The 22,879-nt window shown below is 42.2% G+C and overlaps 1 protein-coding gene across 3 annotated transcripts in view; it reads left to right on the plus strand.

The window, feature by feature from the left end:
- The window catches only part of vps13a (vacuolar protein sorting 13 homolog A), a 300,950-nt gene that overhangs the window by 26,793 nt on the left and 251,278 nt on the right, over positions 1-22,879 (plus strand). For all 3 annotated transcript variants that reach the window (XM_072281554.1, XM_072281557.1, XM_072281556.1), the window contains exons 2-3: positions 207-250; positions 16,335-16,377. In XM_072281554.1, coding sequence (XP_072137655.1) covers positions 207-250; positions 16,335-16,377 — 87 coding nt within the window. The remainder of the gene's footprint in view (positions 1-206; positions 251-16,334; positions 16,378-22,879) is intronic.

Consider the following 22,879-nt stretch of genomic DNA (forward strand, 5'->3'; position numbering starts at 1 on the left):
AATTCGTAATGAAAAATTATATTCCATGATAATGCATCACACTGTGTGAAAAGATTTCCTAACTGTGGAACCATCTTTAGTAATTGTTACAAATGCTGTGTATTAAAATATAATTTTCGATTGAATTATTATCTTTTTGTGTTAATTTACTCTGCACTCAACATGAAAAGCTTGGGTTGTATTGAAATTTAACCTTTTTTTTACAGGAGACGTGGTACTCAATAATCTGGAAGTAAAAGAAAATGCATTTGTAAGTTGCTCTTTAAATTTTAATCTGCATATCAAGAAACTCTATCTATTGTACTAAAGGAAAAATTCAAGGGTCTGAATTTAATTTCCATGATTATTGGTATAGGAAATTGAACTTTTTGTGTTTTGTTGCCTGCCAGAAATATTGGCTGTGATTAATCTTTTGGTTCTGGATCATGGTCGGGTATGGAGCTACAAATACAGGGGAAGGCTATTTGTACTGCTCATTCTGTTTTGCCCGCATACAATTGGTATAAGACCATAAGATATAGGAGCAGAATTAGGCCATTTGGCCCATCATGTCTGATCTAGTTTTTCTCTCAGCCTCAATCTCCTGCCTTCTCCCCATGAACCTTCATGCTCTGACCAATCAATAATCTATCAACCTCTGCCTTGAATATACATAAAGACTTGGCCTCCATAGCTGCCCGTGGCAAAGAATTCCTCAGATTCACCACTCTCTGGCTAAAGAAATACCTCCTCATCTCCGTTCTAAATAGGCACCCTTCTGTCCTGAGGCTGTGTCCTCTGGTCTTAGACTTTCCTACCATAGGAAACATCCTCTCCACATCCACTCTGTCAAGGCCTTTTGCGATTCAATAGGTTTCAATGAGGTTATGCCTCATTCTTCTGAGTTCTAGTGAATACAGGCCCAGAGCCATCAAATACCAACTTTCTGGCACTCTGGTTCGCATCCCCCTGCAACTCTGGTTTAAACCCCACCGTGCAGCATTAACAAACCTTCCCGCTAGGATATTACTTCCCCTCCAGTTCAGTTGCTGACTGTCTCTTTTGTACAGGTCCCACCTTACCTGGAAGAAAGACCAATGATCCAAAAATTTTATGCTCTCCCTCCTACACCAACTCCTTAGTCACATATTAAACTGTATAATCTTTTTCGTTCTAGTCTCACTAGTATATGGCATGGGTAGCAATCCTGAGATCACAACCCTGCAGGTCCTGCCCTTTAACTTAGCACCTAACTCCCTGAACTTCCTATGCAGAACCCCGTCACTCATCCTACCCATGTCATTTGTACCTACATGGACCACATCTTCTTGCTGTTCACTCTCGCGCTTAAGAATGCTGAGGAGTGCCAAGATATCCTGGATCCTGGCACCCTGGAGGCAACATGCCATTTGGGAATCTCATTCTCGTCCGTTTCCCTAACTAATGAACTCCCTATCACCACAGTGTGCCTCTTTCCTCTTCTCTTTGTTCCTCCCCACCTCCCCCCCCCCCCCCCACCATTATGAGTCACAGAGGCAGTCTCTGTGCCAGAGATCCGACCACTGTGACTTTACTCTGGTACGTCATCCCGCCCTGACAGTATCCAAAGTGATATACCTGTTGTGAGGGGTATGGCTACAGGGGTACTCTGCAATGGCTCCTTAATCCCTTTCCCCTTCCTGACTGTCATCCAGTTTCCTATGTCCTGCTGTTTGGGTGCAAGCACCTCTCTGTTTCCGATCTATCACTCCCTTAGCCTCCCAAATGATCCAGAATTCATCCATTTCTAGCTCTAACTCCTTAATGCGGTTTGTTAGATGCTGCAGCTGGAGGCCCTTCTCACAGTTGTAGTCATCAGGGATACTGGAGGTCTCCTTGCCTTTCTTCATCCTGTAACAGCAGCATTCCACTATCCTGCCTGGCATCTCTATTGTTCTAGCTGAGCAGATATAAAAAAAGAGGACAAAAAAAACTAAGCTTCTCTTTCCTTTGCTTTCTTTGATTGAAGCCTCACTTCGTTAAAGCCTCAAAGTGCTAAAGTCTCAAGGTTGCCACTCTTATGTCTATTCTGGCCGCTGCGATGATGGCAGTTTCACTTGCTCCTGCCTTCCTTTAATTTTCTCTTGCTAATCAAACCCAAATGCTAACTGGTCACCGGTCAAATCTGTTTCTCGCTGTAGCAACCCACTACTGCCTTTTATCCTCAGGCTGTGGACCTGATTGAAGTCCCCTCTTGTCAAAACTTCTGATGTCTGGTTTGACGGCTGGTCAAAGCTCTAGTATGTTTCTATCTTGCAGGAGCTTGTACTTTTTTTTAATGAAAGATATGCTTATGTTCTTCTGATTTTCAAATGTAGTAATGAAAAAGGAAAAGTACACAGACATCTAATTTTTGCATCATCCTTCAGCAAAACAGCACAGGAATGTCCTTTTGATATTTATTCCCAGATATCTCAGACAACATCACTGATAGAGTATGTGTGTGCATGTATATAAAAAACAAAAATATACCTAGACGAAGCTAATTATCTTCCATATGTTTTGGGCAATTGTTTGATTTGGCTTGTTTTAATTTTTTATATTTCCTCCAGATGTTTGCAGAATGAATGGTTAATGTAAATTAATTTTCAGTATCTGTACTTGTTGAATGATGCAGTACATGGATGCCTCAAAATTCTTTAGCATCAGTTTTGTAGCAATAGGAAGTTGTTGTATTCAACGACTTCATTGAATTGTGGGTGACACGATAACGCAACATTCAGAGCTTCTGCCACAAAGCTTCAGTGATCCATCTTCTCTTCTAACCTAGAGTGTTAGCTGCATGAATTTGGATGTTATTTTTAAGACTATGTGTTTCTCCTGTGAACTTTCTTCCCATATCATAGAGATGCTGGTATATGAATTAGCTACTGTGAACTACCTGAGGTATAGAAAGGTGGCAGATGAATAACCGGGAAATTGTTTAGTATGAGAGGGAATAGATTACAGGGGGGAAAAAAAGTGCTGGGATGATTCTTGTGGGAATGCTCAGACTCTGGGCTACATGGGAAATATAAAATGACTAAGAGAAATATAAAATGATTAAGTTTCTGTCCCTTTTCTGGAAATGATCAGAAAGGCAAGAGCATGAGTTGGAGATTGTTGTTTCTTTATTCCCATTTTATGAAATTATGGAAAATTGTCTTTATAGAAAACATTCCATACTGATTTAAGAAGGTGAATGACTACCATCTTGCTAAAGCAGTTAATAGATGACAGTGACATTTGTACGTATTCTGAAATGAATAAATAAAATGTTTATTTTTAATGTAATATCTGGTTTGTTGTGCTGAATTTTATCAAGCACCTTGCTAAAATCCACAAAGACCATATATAAATGATATCCTCCATGTCCTGTTATTCTCCGTGATCCACTGTTCTCTCTATTAGATTCCTCTTTGTTCGGCCCTTTACCTCTTCCACCTATCACATCCCAGTTTATTAGTTCATCCCCACCCACCCACTTTCCACCTCACCTTGTCTCCTCCACCCCCCCCCCCCACTTTTTATTCTGGCTTCTCCCACTTTTCCCACCCCCCGCCCCAGTCCTGCTGAAGGGTCTTGGCGTCAAATGTTGACTATTTATTGCTCTCCATAGATGCTGCCTGACCTGTTGAATTTTTCCAGTATTCTGTGTCTGTTGCTCCAGATTTCCAGCATCTGTAGAATCTCTTGCGTGTTTAAATTTAGTCGGTTTGATACAACGTTCCCTTTAGTCCAAGGTTATTTGCCATGCTGTCATTCAGATTTTTCTAGTAATATCTCCTGATTGTTAAATGACCTGGTATTTAGTTACCTTGTCTATTGTATTCCTTTCTTTAAAAAAAATGGATATATTAACAATCTTCCAATCTGCCAGCTAGCACATGAATCAGTACAGCACAGAAGCAGGTCTTTTTAGCCCAGGATGCTAAATTAAACTACCCCTTCTCCTTGCATGTCATCCATATCCCTACATTGCCCATATATTCTTGTAGCTATCTAAAAGCCTCTTGAATGGATCTACTTCCACTACCACCCTGCTAGAGCATTCTACACACATACCACTCTGTTTAAAATAAAACTTGTCCTACACAACTTTTAGAAAAGATTGTCAATCCCAGTGGTTCTCAACCTTTTTTTGTTTGTGGCCCACTTGTGACTTACATTTAATTTCCTCTCTGGGCATTGTGTAAGTATTTTTGGTCAATGTAATACACAGTCAATATTTAACAGGATATGTGTATTTCCCACCAGCAATGAAAATGCACTTCATGTTGTTACTTTGGGTATTAGGTGACATCCTTGTGAATGATGCAAACTAGCAAGTTTTTGAATATCTGGTTGCAACTTGAAGATCACCTCTTTTCACAACATCAAAACTGCTGGAAGCTTTTGTTAGTAGGTGAAGAGCATAACTAAAACCCCATTCAATGAGATAAGAGGTGGGAAATCCAATTTAAAAACAACTTTGCTTTCTCCCAGAGCTGTGGAAACTTATTTTCTTATAATCTGGTTATCTAGAAGTTTTGCTTGAGCTGTTATCACGCTCTGCAACTCAATAAGATATCCTTGTAATGTGGTGTCAACATCATTCACATTCACCCCAAATGGATCCACCAACCAATCTGGAATATGCATCTGCAGCAGGTCTCTGAACTGAAATTCCATCTGTACAGTTGTTTCAAATGATCAAGAGATACAATCAGATCCTCATCTTGCAATTCTATTTTAAGAGTGGCCAGTGAAGGAAATTCCATAAACTCGTAATGTCCAATATTGTTGCTGCTTAGGAGGAGAAGATGGTGGCGCAACGCAGCGCGTGCTGCTCTCTGGTGAAATGGTATCATATTTGTAAGTAGGATGCCGTGCACAATTCTGATTTGATGGAGACAGACGTGAGAAGCACAGAGGAACATCTGGAGAAATTTCTGAAATGCCCAGTTCGCTGCTGCTGCTGCAACTGTGCGATCGAGAATCTCCAGAGGGAAGGCCCCAAAATCCCCGGCTTTGCCTGCTGCTGGCGACCGAGGCTGGAATTGAAGCGTTCAGCAGAAATGGTGCTTGGTACTCGGTGTCGGAGGGCTGATCAGATCTTGAAGTTTTCGGATGACTCGGTCGGACTGTGGTCGGGCATGGCAGGGAGAGTTTTCTTCCTTCTGTCTGCGTGGGATTTGGGACTTCCAAGAGACTTTGAACTTTTTTACTGTGTCCATGGCCTGTTCTTCATCAAGTTATGGTATTGTTGCACTGTTGTAACTATATGTTATAATTATGTGGTTTTTGTCAGTTTTTCAGTCTTGGTCCGTCCTGTGTTTCTGTGATATCACACCGGAGGAATATTGTATCATTTCTTAATGCATGCATTACTAAATGGCAACAAAAGACTGTGTGTCCTCATAATCTAATCTAAAATTTGAGTTTTCCTGGGAAAGCAGTAGTTAGCCTCTTTGCATGATATAAGATTACAGCTATTTTTCCCTTGTAATAGTTTAATGAATAGTTTTTCAGATATATCTGACAAGTAAAATATGTCAGACTTGGCAGTGACAATTTGTTCTCCAAGCCGCTTGTCACTTGGAATTATTATGATATCCCAAAGTGCAACAGAGCAACGAAGGCAATTATATTATGATAACCATTGAATCTCTGTATGCATTAGTAGCTGTTCAAAATCTTCTTTGTTTCCTTACAAAGTTGTTGAAAAAGACGATCATGAAGTGCATTTGATTTGTTGATGTTGATATCCATTAGTACAGCAGCAAGGCTGTGTGTAAATGTCCTCCAATTTTTTGCAACCGAATGCTGACGGTGGATGACAGTGTATGCAGAAAAACATCAGGCACGGCTTTTTTTTAAACGAGCAATGAATCTTCTATCTACTTACCATCAAAACAACACCATCAGTTGCATAAGCCATTATTTCCAGCTGAATGTTCTTTTCCAAGAAATAGCTCTTGACTGCTTCAATAACAGTTTCATCTTTGGTAACTTGTCTTAAGCTTTGGGGCAAAAGGCATTTCTTCAGTGGCCTGATCAACATTCAAAAACCTACCAGGTGTCAGCAGAATGGCTTCATTATCATATATGTATATTCTATGTGGCAATAATGAATGTGTACTCACCAAAAAGAGTGAATTGAACTTCCTTGCAAAATATGATCAGTATCAGTATGGAAGTTGTAGTGGTAGACTTCACAAGTTCTTGCCTCTCTGCAGTTTAGTCGTTTCTGGCAGATCACCTCGATGTAGTAACTTCATGTCACGTTTTATATATGGGTCAGAGGAAGACATACAGAACCAGCCGCTGCTGTATACAGGCTGATTGGGTGCAGCTGTCTGCAGCAAGGCCAATCTGCAGTTTGTGATTTCGGGGTGGATATGGAATGGGACTCGGTGGGCTGCCCTATAGGGTGTGAACATGACTTGTGCATTGTTAAGCAGGAGCAGAGATAGCGGTTGATGTGCCACAACCCCCTCACTCTCCGTCCCTGCCCCCCTCCCACCTCCAACACAGGATAAGTTTTTTTTTGCTGCCTAATTTGCATCATCTTGCGTATTTTTCCATTCATTTCATTCAGGGTTCCAATCAAATTACAGAAAATTATTTTTTATTTATATTTTAGTAATATATTATCAAAGCAGTAAACTTGCCCTATTTTCTTGTTTTTTTTCCACTTGTGGCCCTTGCGAAATCTGGCATGGCCTACGTTGGTCTATCCTATCTAAGCCTTTAATTATTTTATAGATTTCTCAGCATCTGATATTCCAGAGAAAAGAAATCAAGTTTGTACAATCTCTGCATATAACTGATACCTTCCTCAAAGCCTTCACCTCCTTACTGCAATAGTCATGTAAACAATATTTCCAAATGCAGTGTAAGCAACATTTTATATGACTGCAAGTGGCTACCTAACTTTTATATTCTATGCCAGCGGTCCCCAACCACTGGGCTGCGGACCAGTACCGGGCCGCAAAACATGTGCTACAGGACCGAGAGGAAACGATAATGATTTGGCGATATGAGTCAGCTGCACCTTTCCTCATTCCCTGTCACGTTCACTGTTGAACTTGTATGCACGCGAGGTCATTACCCATGCGTCATCCATGTCAGCGCGGGAAGAAGATCAAATCCTTGAGCTTGCAAATGACTGCGGGCTGAAAAGTATGTTTGACATAACACCTCTGCTGGCATTCTGGAACAAACTCAAGGCTGAATATCCTGAGATAGCCACGAAAGCACTGAAAATGTTGCTTCCATTTCCAACATATCTCTGCAGTGAATGCAACAAAAACTAAATTGCAGAATAGACTGGACATAAGGAACCCCCTTCGAGTATTGCTGTCTCCCATCACCCCTCGATGGCACCGTCTTGTTGCAGGGAACAAGTATTCAGCCAGGGCTCCCACTGATTCAGCGATATTGGTGTGTTGCAATGATTTTATATGTTCATACGGGGAAAATATGTGCTGTGTGTTTAATATCCAAACGTTACTTAAAATGTTATGATGCTATTGACTTATATAACCGTATAACAATTACAGCACGGAAACAGGCCATTTCTGCCCTTCTAGTCCGTGCCGAACGCTACTCTCACCTAGTCCCACCGACCTGCACTCAGCCCATAACCCTCCATTCCTTTCCTGTCCATATACCTATCCAATTTTTCTTTAAATGATAAAATTGAACCTGCCTCTACCACTTCTACTGGAATTTCATTCAACACTTACTTCAAGCTCCCCTGGCCTCCCCTGATAATTGACTTATCACTATATTCATGCGAGGAAAATATGCGCTGTGTGTTTAATATTAAATTAATTAGATAAACCCTTTTAGAAATGAAATTGAGTGTATTAGCCACTTATCACCTACATTCTGGTCATGATTAACACCCCCCCCCCATACAGAATCGGCAAAAACGATTTGTAGAAAAAAAATCGGCATGTACACGCATGCACACTGGTGCCGGCGCAAGGCTTCATGGTCATTGTAGTCTTTCTCGGGGAAAGCACAACGTATCTGACTGCTACTCTTGTCTGTTGGCAACCCTACCCTCCCCCCCCCCCCCCCCCCGGGGTCGACCGGTCCGCAAGAATATTGTCAATAATAAACTGGTCCGTGTTGCAAGAAAGGTTGGGGACCCCTGTTCTATGTCTCCTGGTGCTGAAGAGAATCATGCCATGCGTCGTCTTATTCTACATGCATTGTCACTTTCAAGGATGTGTGAACTTGGATCCCGGGGTTTCTCGGTTGAGGATTCTGCAAATACTTTCTCCTTGTATTTGAGCTTCCAAAGTACAACACCACCCACTCTGAACTTGATCAGCCATTTATCCATCTATGGCTGTATCTGTTCTATATTCTGCTGTATCCTTTCTAAGCTTTCTTCACTGTCTACAGCTCTGACAATTTTTGTTATCTGTGAACTCAACCCATCTACATTTTTGTCCAACTCATTTATTTAGTTATATATAACTTCAGTCTCAGCACTATTCCTTGTGGAATGCTGCAAGTGACAGACCTCCAGCCATACAGTGACTCTAAGAGGAGAATAATTAGCCAGCTCAAATTTATCCTGTGTTTTGTCAGTGGGGCACATCTGGACAGTTTTCCCTCATGGTCCAGCAAGTTACAATGTTGATTGCATCCTGAACTTGCTTGGCTCGAAGTATGGCTATTCTAGAGCACCATTCTTTCTGTGGGATGCTGTTTGATCTCATGGCCTTTGCTGTATCAGATGCTCTTGGTGTTATTTGCTATCTATTCCATGGACTGATTTGAATTGGTTGAAACTGAGTTTCTGTGATCCCAGGAGTAAACGGGGATGCATAATCTGCTCACCATTTGTGGGTGAATATAATCACTTCAGCTTTGTCTTCAACAATGGGACCCTTGGGACTGTTTATTACCCTCCCTCCCCCCCCCCCCCCATTGATGCTGCCTGACCTGTTGAATCCCCTCAGCAGTTTGTGTGTGTGTTGCTCAAGATTTCCAGCATTTGCAGAATCTCCTGTGTTTCTGTGTGCAGCATGACTTTTCATAACGTGGATAATGTGGAATGTGTGCCATCCAATTAGTGGGAGGTTTTCTTGGTGAAGGACAGTAAGGTTGGTCTTGGGCTTTTGTTCGGTGGGACATGAAGAGAGAAGACGCTGGGAAGAACTGGTCGTAGCATATGATCCGGTGGGAGATCTGTTTGTTTGAGATGGATTGCAAGTGACACTCAGAAGGTGGTGTGGGTGGTCATGCTGACTGAGAGCCTAGAGCATGAGTGACAGAGAAGTTCAAGATGAGCTCCAACTTGTGCACATTTGACTGTTTAATTAGAATAGGCCCTTTTCTGTTTGTTATTCTTTACTAACCCTTTAGTTAAGATTAATAAATTCCTTTAATTGTATGCAGTGTACTGTCTGTTATTTTGTGGCACTAATTTGTAACGGGTAGCAAATTACACGGCATCCACACAAACCGGGGTTTGCGGTGGGAGTGCGCTTCAATCACACAAATTTAGTGGGGCTGGAGGTTGTCTTCCCTTGACTTACACTGCCAAGGAAACCGAGAGTTTCATAAAAGACTTATCCATAAGATAAGGGTGCATAGAGTTGGAGGTGATGTATTAGCATGGATAGAGGATTGGTTAACTAATCGAAAGCAGAGAGTTGGGATAAATGGGTGTTACTCTAGTTGGCAATCAGTGTGAGTGGTGTGCCACAGGAGTCAGTGCTGGGCCTGCAACTGTTCACGGTATACATTAACGATCTGGAAGAAGGGGCCCAGTGTAGTGTATCTAAGTTTGCTGATGATACTAAATTGAGTGGAAAAGTAAATTGTGCAGAAGGTACTGAGAATCTGCAGAGAGATATAGATAGGTTAAGTGAGTGAGCAAGGGTCTGGCAGATGGAGTACAATATTGATAAATAAGTCATCCACTTTGGAAGGAAAACTGAAAAGATTAATATTTAAATTGTAAAAAATTGCAGCATGCTGCTGTGCTGAGGGACTTGGGAGTGCTTGTGCATGAATCACAAAAGATAGGTTTGCAGGCGCAGCAGGCTATTAAGAAGGCAAATGGAATGGTGGCCTTCATTGCTATAGGGACTGAATTTAAGAGCAGGGAGATTATGCTGCTACTGTACAGAGTACTGATGAGGCCGCACCTGAAATGCTGTGTGCAGTTCTGTTCTCCTTACTTGAGGAAGAATATACTGGCTTTGGAGGTGGTGCAGAGGTGGTTCACCAGGTTGATTCCATAGATGAGGGGGTTAGACTGAGGAGATTTTGAGTTGCCTGAGACTGTACTCGCTGGAATTCAGAAGAATGAGCAGAAACCTTATCTATCCCTTTCATAATTCTATATGTTTCTATAAGATAGAAGTTGGAAGGTTGTTTCCACTGTTAGGTGAGACTAGAACTAGAGGATATAGCCTCAAGATTTGGGGGAGTAGATTTAGGATGGAGATGAGGAGGAACTGCTTTTCCCAGAGATTGGTGAATCTGTGGTATTCCCTGCCCAATGAAGCAGCGGAGGCTACCTCAGTAAATATATTTAAGGCAAAGTTGGATAGATTTTTGCATAGTAGGTAAGTTGAGGGTTATGGGAAAAGACAGGTAGGTGGAGATGAGTCCATGGCTAGATCAGCCATGATCTTATTGAATGGTGGAGCAGGCTTGGTGGGCAGGTGGCCACCTCCTGCTCCTATTTGTTACGTTGTATTCTTATATACCTTCCTTACTACCCTGTCTGCATCTGTTATCACTTTCAGGGAGCTATGGACTTGCACTCCAATATCCTTAAATAAAACAATAATCCTAAGGGTCCTGCCATTTTCTGTACATCTTCCTCTCCCACTTGACCTTCCACAGAGCAACATGTCACTTATCCGAGTTAAGCTCTATCTACCATTTCTCAACCCGTATCTGCAGTTAATCTCCATCCTGCTGTATTATTTGACTACCTTCTTCAGTGTTTAAAACTCCTTATTTTTATCTGATCTGCAAACATGTTAATTGGCACATCTGCATTTTTGTCCATGTGTATGACCAAGAACAGAGGTCCCAGCACAGATGTCTGCAGGATATAACTGATCACAATTTTAGTCAGAGAACACTGTTTACTGTGGCTGCGAATTTTGAATACAATTTACCATGAATCCCAATATCTTGAACTTCTGGATTGGTTGTCCTTGCCAAGTGCTTTACCAAAGTCCATGTAGATAACATCCACTCCCCTATGCTCATCAGTTTATATCAATAAAAACTCATTCAAGTTTTAGAGATGTGACCTGCTTTTCACACACATCTCTGCTGATCATTCCCAACAAGCCCATGCTTTTGGAAATGCGAGCAATTCCTACCCTAAAGCTCTGGGCTGAATGGCCTAATTCTGCTCCCATGTCTTATGGTCTTAAAAAGTTCTCTCTGATAGTTTCCTGGCAGTGCTATAAGCTTCACGGGCCTGTAATTTTCTACATTGTCTCTTTTGCCTTTTTTAACAAAGAAACAATATTGTCGATTCTCCAGTTCTCTAGCACGTTGCCTTATACCCCTCTCAGTAACGTGGGATAGGATACAGATGCAAAATGCTTATTCAACACTTTGCCTACTTACTCTGGCTCCAGACTTCAATTTCCTCCTTTTTTGTGGTCTTGCCCTAACTACCCCCTTGTTTTTTAATGTATGTATGAAATGCCTTGAGACTTTACTTATTCCTGCTTGCTAAGGGCATTTAATGGCACTACTTGACTTCCATAATTCCCTGTTTGTGATCGTTCCTGTTTTCTTTGGATTCCTTAAGGGCCTCGGTTTCATTTTCCTGATCATTGCTTTCTGATTAAATTTTCAAACTTGCTTTTTGATTAAATTTACATTATTTTGTCATTCAGGATTGCCATCCTCACTGCAACATGTTGGTTCTAAATTCTGGTCACTGATCTTTAAATGATTTCCACATGGTAGATATGGATTTAACCAAGGAGTTGTGCTTAGACTTCCTAAAATGCTCTCCCACTGAAACCAAATGATTTGACCAGACTAATTTCACCATACAAGGTCTAGTAATGCCCTTCCCTGCTTGGACAGTTTACATACTGCTCCAAGAAACCCTCTTAGATGGGCTTAAATTCTATCCCAACTAAGCTTCTTGTATGAAGCAAGTACTCTACCAGTCAGTATTGGGGAAATTAAAGTCATCTACAACCACAGCCTAGTTGACTTTGTATCTTTCTGTAATCCACCTACCTGCTGTACAGTTCTGTGCAAAAGGACATGTGCATAGGTCGGGTACCTAAGACTTTTTCAGAGTACTGTAATAATACTTTTTGCATATACTGCTGCTGCAGGAAAAAATCAAATTTCATGCCATAAACACGAGAATGTCTGCAGGTACTGGAAATCCAAAGCAACGCATACAAAATGTTGGAGGAACTCGGTAGGTCAGGCAGCATCTATTGAAATAAGTAGATAGTCAGTGATGTGGGCTGAGACCCTTCAGGACTGAGAACGAAGGGGAAAGATGCCAACATAAAAGTGGTTGGAAGGGAAAGAGGCTAGCTGGAAGGTGATGGGTGAAGTCAGGTGGGTAGGAAAGATCGAGGGCTGGAGAAGGAGGAATCTGATAGGAGAGAAGAGTGGACCATAGGAGAAAGGGAAACAGGAGGGCACCCAGGGGGAAGTAAAAGGCAGGTGAGAAGTAAAAAGTCAGAGTGGGAATAAAGGATGGGAGGTGGAATTTGTTTACTGGAAGGAGAAATCGATATTCATGACATCAGGTTGGAGGGTACCTGATGGAATATCACCTCCTCCCTGAGGGTGGCTTCATCTTGCCACAAGAGGAGACCATGGACCGACATGTCAGATGGGAATGGGAATCAGAATTAAAATGTTTGTTCACCAGAAAGTCCCGCTTGTGGCGGACGGTGCTCGATGAAGAGATCCCCCAATTTACGAAGGGTCTCATCAGTGTAGAGGAGGCAGCATCAGGAATATCGGACACAATACACTGACAGTAGCACTTAAGTCGGTAGCAGGGATAAGTGCTGAAAGGGAGATTATTGGGATAGGTGAATGGACAAAGGAATTGGAAGGAATGATCCCTGTGGAAAGTGGAGGAGGTGGGGAGTAAAGATATGCTTATTGGCAGGAAATTGCAGAAGATAATAAGTTGGATGCAGAGGCTGATGGAGTGGTAGGTAAGGACAAGAGGAACTCTATCACTTTTAAGGCGACGGGAAGATGGGAAATGGAGGAGATATGGGTGAGGGCAGTATCAATAGTAGAGGGAGGGAAAGCTTGTTCTTTAAAGAAGGACACCTGGAAATAGATGTGGCAGAGGTGAAGAAACTGAGAAAAGGAAATAGCATTTTTACAGGTGATAGGGTGGGAGGAGATCTAGTTGAGATAACAGTGGGAGTCAGTAGATTTATGAAAGATATCGGTTGACTGTTTGTCTCCAGAGATGGGGACAGATGGAGAAAGAGGAGGCAGGTGTCAGAGATGGACCAAGTAAATTAAAGGGCAGGGTGGAAGTTAGAGGAAAGTAAGATAAAATTGATAAGCTCAGCATGGGTGCATAAAGCAGTGCCAATACAGTCGTCAATGTAGCGGAGTGGGAATCGGAAGAATCGAGGAACATCACTGTTTCTTGTGGCCAACAAAGAAGTCAATGTAGCTAGGACCCATGGCTGCCCTAGAGTTAGGAGAATATGAGAGGAGCCAAAGAAAATTTCATGACATGTGATGATAAACCTGATCTTGATACGGGTCTCTGTTGTGGCCTAAGAGTGGGAAAGAGGTAGGGAGAGGGGAATCATGGTTGAGAACAGGGGAAGGGAGTGGGAAACACCAGAGAGACATTCTGTAGTGATCAGTAAACCAATTGTTTGGAATCAAATGTCCTCGGCTGGTGTCTTAGGGCTGGATGTGTCTACATGTGTGCCTAAAATGTTTGCACAGTACTGTATATACTAGAATACTATAGCACCATTCCTGCCCATAATTCCAAATTGAATGAGCCTTCTAGAATGTCTTCTTTGAGTGTAACTGAATAATAATACATTTCCTTCACCTTGTTTGTATTCTTCTACTATCCTGAAATATCAAAACCGCAGAACATTGAGCTGCAGGTCTGCCCCCTTTTCAGGTAAGCATCTGCAGAGGTATGCCACCTCAGATCCTGGATTTGTACATGGAATTAATTTCTTCTGCTTTACCCATAATACTCCTTGATTTGAAACACTTCACCCCATCAGCCCCTTCATTTTGATTAAGCTGGACCCTCCTGTCTTTCCTATCAAATGAATTTGGGCTAACCCCTACCTTCCTCTCAGTTGCTGATTTGCAGTTCTGTCCTGAGTGACACTGGCAAACTTCTGTACTATAGTTGGTGTCCCTTCACTTTGGGTCCAATGTTTCCTTGTACACATCCTGTTTGCCATAGAAGAGAGCCAGATATTACTGAAACGTTCTCAGGAAGTGGAGGTGCTGCTCTGCTTTCTTGACTAAAGAGGTGATTTTGAGAGACAAGGTGAGATCAACCGTGATGTGCACTCCAAGAAACTTAATGCTCCTTACTCTCTCCATGGAGGAGATGTTAACATTCAGTAGGGAGTGGTCAACCTACACATTCCTGAAGTCCAGAATCGTTTCTTTAGTCTTGTCCATGTTGAGACTCAAGTTGATTTGTTTGCACCAGACCACAAGCCGCTTTGTCTCTCCTATGTATGCTATTGCTAATGAGACCAACCACTGTTTTGTCATCAGTGAACTTATGTATGTAGTTAGAGCTGGATTTAGCTGTACAGTTGTGTGGCAGCAGCATGAACGGCAGTGGACTGGACCTGCAGCCCTGGGGGCACCAGTACTCAGCGTAATGGAGCTAGAGATGTTGCTGCCAAAACAGACTGTCTGAGGTCTCTTAAGAAGAACCAGGATCCAGTTACAGAGGGAGATGTTGAGACACAACAAGGACAATTTACCCACCAGCTTCTGAGGAATGATCATATTAAATGCCAAACTGAAATTGATGAACAGCATTCTTGAATAGGAGACACCATTCTTCAGGTGGGATAGGACTGAGTAGAGACATTGGTGGACTGATTTGGGTGATATGCAAACTGGTAGTGGTCCATTGTAGTGGAAAGGCAGGATTTAATGCCATCCATGACCAGCTGCTCTAAGCAGTTCATTATTCTTGAGGTCAATGCCACTGGGCAGCAGTTATTAATGCAGGTTACTGTTGGTCTCTGGTACTGGGATGATGGTGATGGCCTGGAAGCCTGAAGGGACAGTGGACTGTTTCAGAGAGATGTTAAGGATGTCCATGAGAACATCTGCTAGCTGGGTTACAAAGTTTCTCAACAAAGTATGTTGATAAGCCCCGCAACTTTGCATGGGTTGACCCTGACTTGGTCTTCCTCACATTAGCAATGTCCAGATAGATCACCACCTTCTTGGGGGAAGAGGCGCCTTCCTCACTAGAGCATCAAACCATGCATAGAAGACGTTCACCCTGTCAGGAAGAGGGATGTCACTGTCATTGACACGTAGTATAGTCTTACAGTCTGTTAGGGTTTGAATTCCATGCTACATTCACCGCATGTCCCTGGTATCATAGAAATGGTTGTATGAGTTTGTTGTCTTTTTTTTGTTCTCTGCTTCCTCCTCTGTCATTTCTGGACATAAATATTTCAACCTCCATCCTCTCCTTTTGGGAGCTCATGATAGTCCTATGTATGCCTGAACCATCATCCTTCATTACCCCATCCAAGTGTGTAGCATCTCTGTAGTAGCGTAGACCTTAAGAGTTAACTATTTTATATCTTGGCAAAATTGTGAGATTCAATCATGTTGGTTGAAATTAAGTATTGTGGCTCTCTTTACTAAAAGTGTTGTATGTATAAAAAGCTAAAGTATTTGCAAAATGATTGTAATCATGTTTTACCAGAATCCATTCAGATTGTTTAATGCTCCCATAGGGAGCCCATGTATTTCATTCTTTACAGAGGCTGTCACATGAATGGTTGCATCATTACTTAATAATGTACTTGCGTGTCCAGAATTTCCATTAGTCAAGTACCAACTTGGGTCGTTTTATGTGGTATTCATATTAATAGACAGGATGTAACTGGAGTGAATGATTGTTAGACTTATTGAAGGGTTAAGGATACAGTTCAATATCATATTAGAACTTGCATTTATAAATGGAGAGCAAATTTACTTGGTTAATGTCACTATCACTAAACTTAAGAGATAAAAACATTAAATTGGGCCACAACTTTTTCATGATTAATGTATTGCAGTTTAATTGTTTAATTGTACTTTCCTTTGAAAAATTTCCTCAGTGTGAGCTGCGAGTTCCATTCCAAGTTAAAGCTGGACATATTGGTAAGTATCTTTTTCATTTATGCACAGCGTATTGTATTCCATTTGCAATGTTAGTGGGGATCTAATCTAGTAAATATAAGTATTTAAACATAAAGAAAGGTGCGATGTTACTTTATTAATTAAATGGTTTATTGTCTCCCCCAACTTCTGCTTCTCAGTTTTCTATAACCAGAATAAAAGATGCTTCAACCACCTTCACTCTCAGTGTACAGCATGAACAATGAGTGAAGTGGTCATCCTGATACTACCCCACCTCATGCAATTCTGTTACAGCTCGGGGTGTTGGAGTTCAATTCCAATGCCCTCTATCAGCAATTTTTGTACGTTCCTTCCTGTGTGTGCCTGGATTTCCTCTGGGTGCTCCCAGTTTCCTCCCACAGTTCAAAGGGAGTAGGTTAATTGGTCATTGTACATTTTACCGTGATTAGGCTGGGGTTAAATAGGTGAGTTGCTGGGTGGTGCGGTTCTAGGGCCTGGCAAGGCTTGTTCTGTGCTGTATTTTTAAATACATTTTTAAAAAATATAATTCCTGCCTTCATTTGCTTATCACCTGCTAGCTTTTGCTCCACACTTGCCCTTCAGCTTTTTCTTTTGGCTATCTCTTCCTTTCTTTCCAATCCAAAGGAAAGACCTCAACCCAAAACATCAACTACCCATTTCCCTCTGTAGATGCAGCCTGATCCTCTGAGGTCCTCCTGCAGATCATGAGTTGATTTCGAAATAATCCAAAAGGTGAAAATGAAAGAAAAACTGGATGAACTCTTCAAATCAGGAAGCATTTAAGGAAAAGAATATCAATTAATGTTTTGAGTCTGTAACCTTCTCAGAACTAGTGCAAGAATTTAGGTTCACAGTTTACTTAGGAAAGCCTAGACGTGGTGTGAGACAAAAGCTCATATGGAAAAGAGTACTGACCATTAGCAAGGCATTTAAAATAAAATGGGGTGAGGGAATGACATCAGCATGATAATGGAAGTTGATGAGAGTGGTTTACCTAATCTTGAAGAATTTGGCGAGCTAAGTACCTAGATAGAAGATAAAATGTACTTCCAGTTTATGTTGGACTAAGGCTACGTCCACACTAGACCGGATAAATCTGTAATCAAAGCTTTTCTCTTCGTTTTGACCCTCTGTCCACACTGAAACAGTGTTTTCCTCCCCCGAACACGGAGCTTTTCTAAAACACCCGCCAGAGTGTGTAAATTTGAAAACGCCGATTGGGCAGAGTAGTGTAGACGGGGTAACCAGAGATTTCTAAAAACACTGTCATGACGTGCTGAAACAGAATGGTGGTGGCAGCGTGGCATTTCATTGTTTTCTTGAACGCAACTCCCCACACAACCTTACAATTTCAGAACAGACAGCAATGAGACTGGAGCCAGAAGAGTTAGAAATGTACTCACCAAATACTTTGACCCATAATTTACTGAATAAATAAGTATACTCACTTTGCCCTGTTTTCTGTCCTTGCTTGTATGAAGGTGGTTTGCCTGTTTATGCAAGTACTTCTCTGGCAATAGATGTGTAACAGCCTAATGTAACATTGTATGGAAATACAAGATAACACTGATGCAGACGTGTTTTATACATTTAACAAGGTGCTTTATTAATGCAACAGAGTTGGTCAGTTTTTCAATGTTCATCATCAGCCGGGTCATACTCTCCATGAGCTCCCTGTTGGTTGCCTCCATACGCTCCAGTATTTGTTTTGTTTTGGTTTTAAGTCCTCCTGTGCAAGAGCCAACAGCTGTCCATCACTTGGCAACTTCCTTTTAAGTTTTTCTAGTCTGTAACTGCACAAACGCGCACTTTCACAGCGAGATTCGACACCAAACATGTCGCTTATTTTCTGTAGATGTGTCCTGCGCATGCCCAGTTGGAGGAGATTCGCCCAAATACCCTTTTTAATCTGGACGGAGGTATTTTCAAAAACGCTTGGTGTGGACGCCTATCGTATTTACACAAAACCGGCGTTTTCAAAATTATCTGGTCTAGTGTGGACGTAGCCTAAGGCAGTGAAGGAGGCCACAGACACAGATTGTAAAGGGGTGGGATTGAGAATTTGCATGTACTGGAGGAGTACAGTGAAAAGCTTGTCTTGCATATTCCTCATAAATATGAATTCAATGCACAATGCATTGAGGACTGTTTTAATTATTATTTTTCGAGGTAGAACAATAACAGAATAGAACATAAGGAGTGATGGCTACAGAGTAAATCTAGTGCAGGTGGACAATAAGGTGCGAGATCATAACGAAGTACGCTGTGAAGTTCAAGTTAAGTTTATTGTAATTTCGACCAGAGGCTGCTGGTGCAGTACACTGTAAAAACAAAACAACGTTACTCCAGGACCCTGGTGCTACATGAAACGACACAAAACAACACTAGACTATGTGAGATAGCAGAAGGCTACACTAGACTATGTAAACCAACATAAAATAAAGAGTCCATCTAATCATATGAGGGAATCATTCTATTGTCTTAGATCAGAAGGGTAGAGGGGTGAAGTAAAGAGTTAGGAAGTCAATAGGTGAAAGAGATACAGGGCTGGAGAAGGAGGAATCTGATGGGAGAGGACAGAAGGCCATGGAAGAAAGAAAAGGGGGAGGAGCACCAGAGGGACGTGATGGGCAGGTAAAGCGATTGGGTGAGAGAAGGGAATAGGAGAGGGGAGGCATTACCAGAGGATCAAGGAATCGATGCTCATACCATCAGGTTGTAGGCTACCCAAAAACTGAATATAATTTGTTGCTCCTCCAACCTGAGTGTGTCCTCATGCAACAGTAGAGGACTGACATGTTGGAATAGGAATGGAAAGTGGAATTTAAGTGGGAATTGAAGTCAATTTAAAATCACCCATCACCTCCCTCTGGTGCTCTTCCCCCTTTTTTTATCAATCAACTTTTCAGTTCTTACTTCACCTGTTTTCCTCCACCCCCCCCCCCACACTTACCCGGTTTCATGTATCACCTTGTGTTTCTTCCTCCCCTCCCCCCACCTTCTTACTCTTTTTTTGCTCTCTCCAGTCCTGATGAAGAGCCTCAGCCTGAATCATCACTGTATTCTTTTCCATAGATGCTGCCTGGCCTGCTGGGTTTTTCAAGCGTTTTGTGTGTGTTGCTTGGATTTCTAGCATCTGCAGATTTTCTCTTGTTTGTGATGAAGTAGAGGTATTGTTAGCTTTCTTGGTCATGGCAGCTATGTGGTTGGACCAGGATAGGGAATTGGTGAAGCTTCAATCCTCTCAACCTTAGCACCATTGATGTAGAAAGGGGCACTATGCCCCTCCTTGAAGTCAATGACAAGCTCTTTTGTTTACTGACATTGAAGGAAATGTTGTCATGATAACTTCTCATGAAACTCCGTATCTCCTTCCAGTACTGTGACTCATTCTTGAGGCTCTGTGTTGGTCAGGGTGAACCATGGATATTGCATTCTAGCTGTGTGTGATGTGCAAGCCAGTACGCATGCCAGGGCAGTACAACATGGAGAGCAAGCTATTGCCCATGTGCAGGCTCCCCCTCTCTACGCTGCTGATGAATCCAAATGAATGGTAGTGACCGATGCAGTTTGACACCAACAGTGTTGTAGAGTTGCCAATCAGCATTGAACTAAGCATAGGGCTGCGTTAGGGATTCAAGCTCCGGATTTTTCCTTGGGATTTACTTCTGAAACCTTCCCTGTGAGTGAGGTTTGAGATCAGTTTTCCTTCTCCTAAATGAGCTGCCAACCATGACTAATAATCCCCATCTACTACTAACCTGCCTTTGCCCCTTTTCCTGTAAGTAGAAATGGATCAGCCAGACTTGGTAGCTAAGCCACACATGAAGACCAGGAGCTGGAATGGGTGGTCAGAGACTATTTGAGAAGCATGCCATTGAGAGCATTTAGTAAGTAGTGGAAGCTTATCTCCACTACCTTCCCAAGTTATAACAATCTTAAGGAACTCTCATTATTATTTGAGCTACAGCCCATTACATTGGTATCGTCTGTAAACTTATAGATGGAGTTAGAACAGAATCTGGCTCTGCGGTCATTGGTAGACAGCAGGGATTCCCGGCTTGGGCTCCACAGACCCCTCAGTCAGTGGTAGGAATCCATGTCATTAAAAAGTGTTGGGAACCGCTGGTATACAGGAAGTAGGATAGAGGGCTAAGGATGCAACCTTGTGGAGCAGCAGTGTTGAGAATAACTATGTTAGAGGTATTGCTGCCAATCTTTACTGATTGTAGTTTGTTGGTAAAAAGGTCAAGGATTCAGTTGCAGAGGGAGGTATTGACTCCCAGGTCATGGAGTTTGATGATGAGTTTGCTTGAAATTATAGTATTGTAGGCAGAGCTGTAGTTAATAAAAATAATCTGTAAGTGTTGTTACCGTCTGATGCTTCAGGATTGAGTGTAGGTGGAAATAGCATCCACTATACACCTGTGGCATGTAACTGGAAACTCAGGATCATTCCTACAGACTGAGCACAAGTGCTCCATGAAGTGATCTCCAATGTAACGATTAGGTGTGGGACTCGGGCTTTTATATCTCCTGCCTGATGGTAGCTGATATAAGATGGTGTGTCTTGGATGGTGGTATTTTTGATAGATGTTGCCGCCTTGAGGCATTGTGTACATATACATGCTACCAATGGTGAAGAGGAACGTAGCCGTGATGTACTGAACTGAGTTAATTATTCTGCAACCTTTTTGGTTCCTGTGCATTTGTATGTCCATACCAGACCACAATGGAGCCAGACAGCAGTACGTCAGCAGAAATTTGTTAGTGTTTGATGACGTGGGTCTAATAAAGTAAAGACAGTAAGAAAGAAATAGTTTTTTCCTATTGATAAAGTTTAAATGACTTTATATGTGGTTATCAGTGGCTGGTAAGTTGATGGAGAAGATCCCGAGAGGCAGGATTTATGAACATTTGGCGAGGTATAATATGATTAGGAATAGTCAGCATGGCTTTGTTCAAGGTAGGTCATGCCTTATGAGTCTGATTGAATTTTTTGAGGATGTGACTAAACACATTGATGGTAGAGCAGTACGTATAGTGTATATGGATTTCAACAAGGCATTTGACAAGGTACCCCATGCAAGGCTTGTTGAGAAAGTAAGGAGGCATGGGATCCAAGGGGACATTGCTTTGTGGATCCAGAACTGGCTTGCCCACAAAAGGCAAAGAGTGGTTGTAGACAGGTCATATTCTGCATGGAGGTCGGTGACCAGTGGTGTGCCTCAGGGATACGTTCTGGGACCCCTACTCTTGTGATTTTTATAAATGACCTGGATGAGGAAGTGGAGGGATGGGTTAGTAAATTTGCTGATGACACAAAGGTTGGAGGTGTTGTGGATAGTGTGGAGGGCTGTCAGAGGTTACAGCGGGACATCAATAGGATGCGAAACTGGGCTGAGAAGTGGCAGATGGAGTTCAACCCAGATAAGTGTGAGGTGGGTCAATTGTGATGACAGAATATAGTATTAATGGTAAGACTCTTGACAGTGTGGAGGATCAGAGGGATCTTGTGGTCCGAGTCCATAGGACACTTAAAGCTGCTGTGCAGGTTGACCCTGTGGTTAAGAAGGCATATGGTGCATTGCCTTCATCAATCATGAGATTGAGTATAAGAGCCGAGAGGTAATGTTGCAGCTATATAGGACCCTGGTCAGACCCCACTTGTGCTCAGTTCTGGTCGCCTCACTGCAGGAAGGACGTGGAAACCATAGAAAGGGTGCAGAGGAGATTTGCAAGGATATTGCCTGGATTGGGGAGCATACCTTATGAGAATAGGTTGAGTGAACTCAGCCTTTTCTCCTTGGAGCGACGGAGGATGAGAGGTGACCTGATAGAGATGTATAGGATGATGAGAGGCATTGATTGTGTGGATAGTCAGAGGCTTTTTCCCAGGGCTGAAATGGCCAGCACGAGAGGGCACAGTTTTGAGGTGCTTGGAAGTAGGTACAGAGAAGATATCAGGGCTAAGTTTTTTTTACACAGACTGGTGAGTGCGTGGAATGGGGTGCCGACGATGGTGATGGAGGCAGATATGATAGGGTCTTTTAAGAGACTCCTGGACACAGGTATATGGAGCTCAGAAAAATAGAGGGCTATGGGTAACCCTCGGTAATTTCTCAGCTAAGGACACGTTTGGCACAGCTTTGTGGGCTGAAGGGCCTGTATTGTGCTGTAGGTTTTCTATCTTTCTATATCTGTAGTTATGTCCTTTTTGCAAGAAATTACGTCCTTGAACGTAGAAGGCAAATGAAAAATGTATTTATATTCATTGTTACAAGCCCTCCAGTTCACCCTGTCCATGCTGACTATCAAGTACTCAGATCTACTAATTACATTCTCCAACATCCATTTCATAGCCTTCTGCATCTTGTTCTGTTGTTGATAAGCCCGTTTCTTGTTTGTTATTCCAAATTGCATTACACCATTATACAGTGAATTACAGCTACCAGCCTTTTTTTTTGCTAGAATGTGTATCTGCCTGGTTCTTCACTGCTTT

The sequence above is a fragment of the Mobula birostris genome, chromosome 17 (assembly GCF_030028105.1).
Source record: "Mobula birostris isolate sMobBir1 chromosome 17, sMobBir1.hap1, whole genome shotgun sequence".
NCBI classification, from domain to species: Eukaryota; Metazoa; Chordata; class Chondrichthyes; order Myliobatiformes; family Myliobatidae; genus Mobula; species Mobula birostris.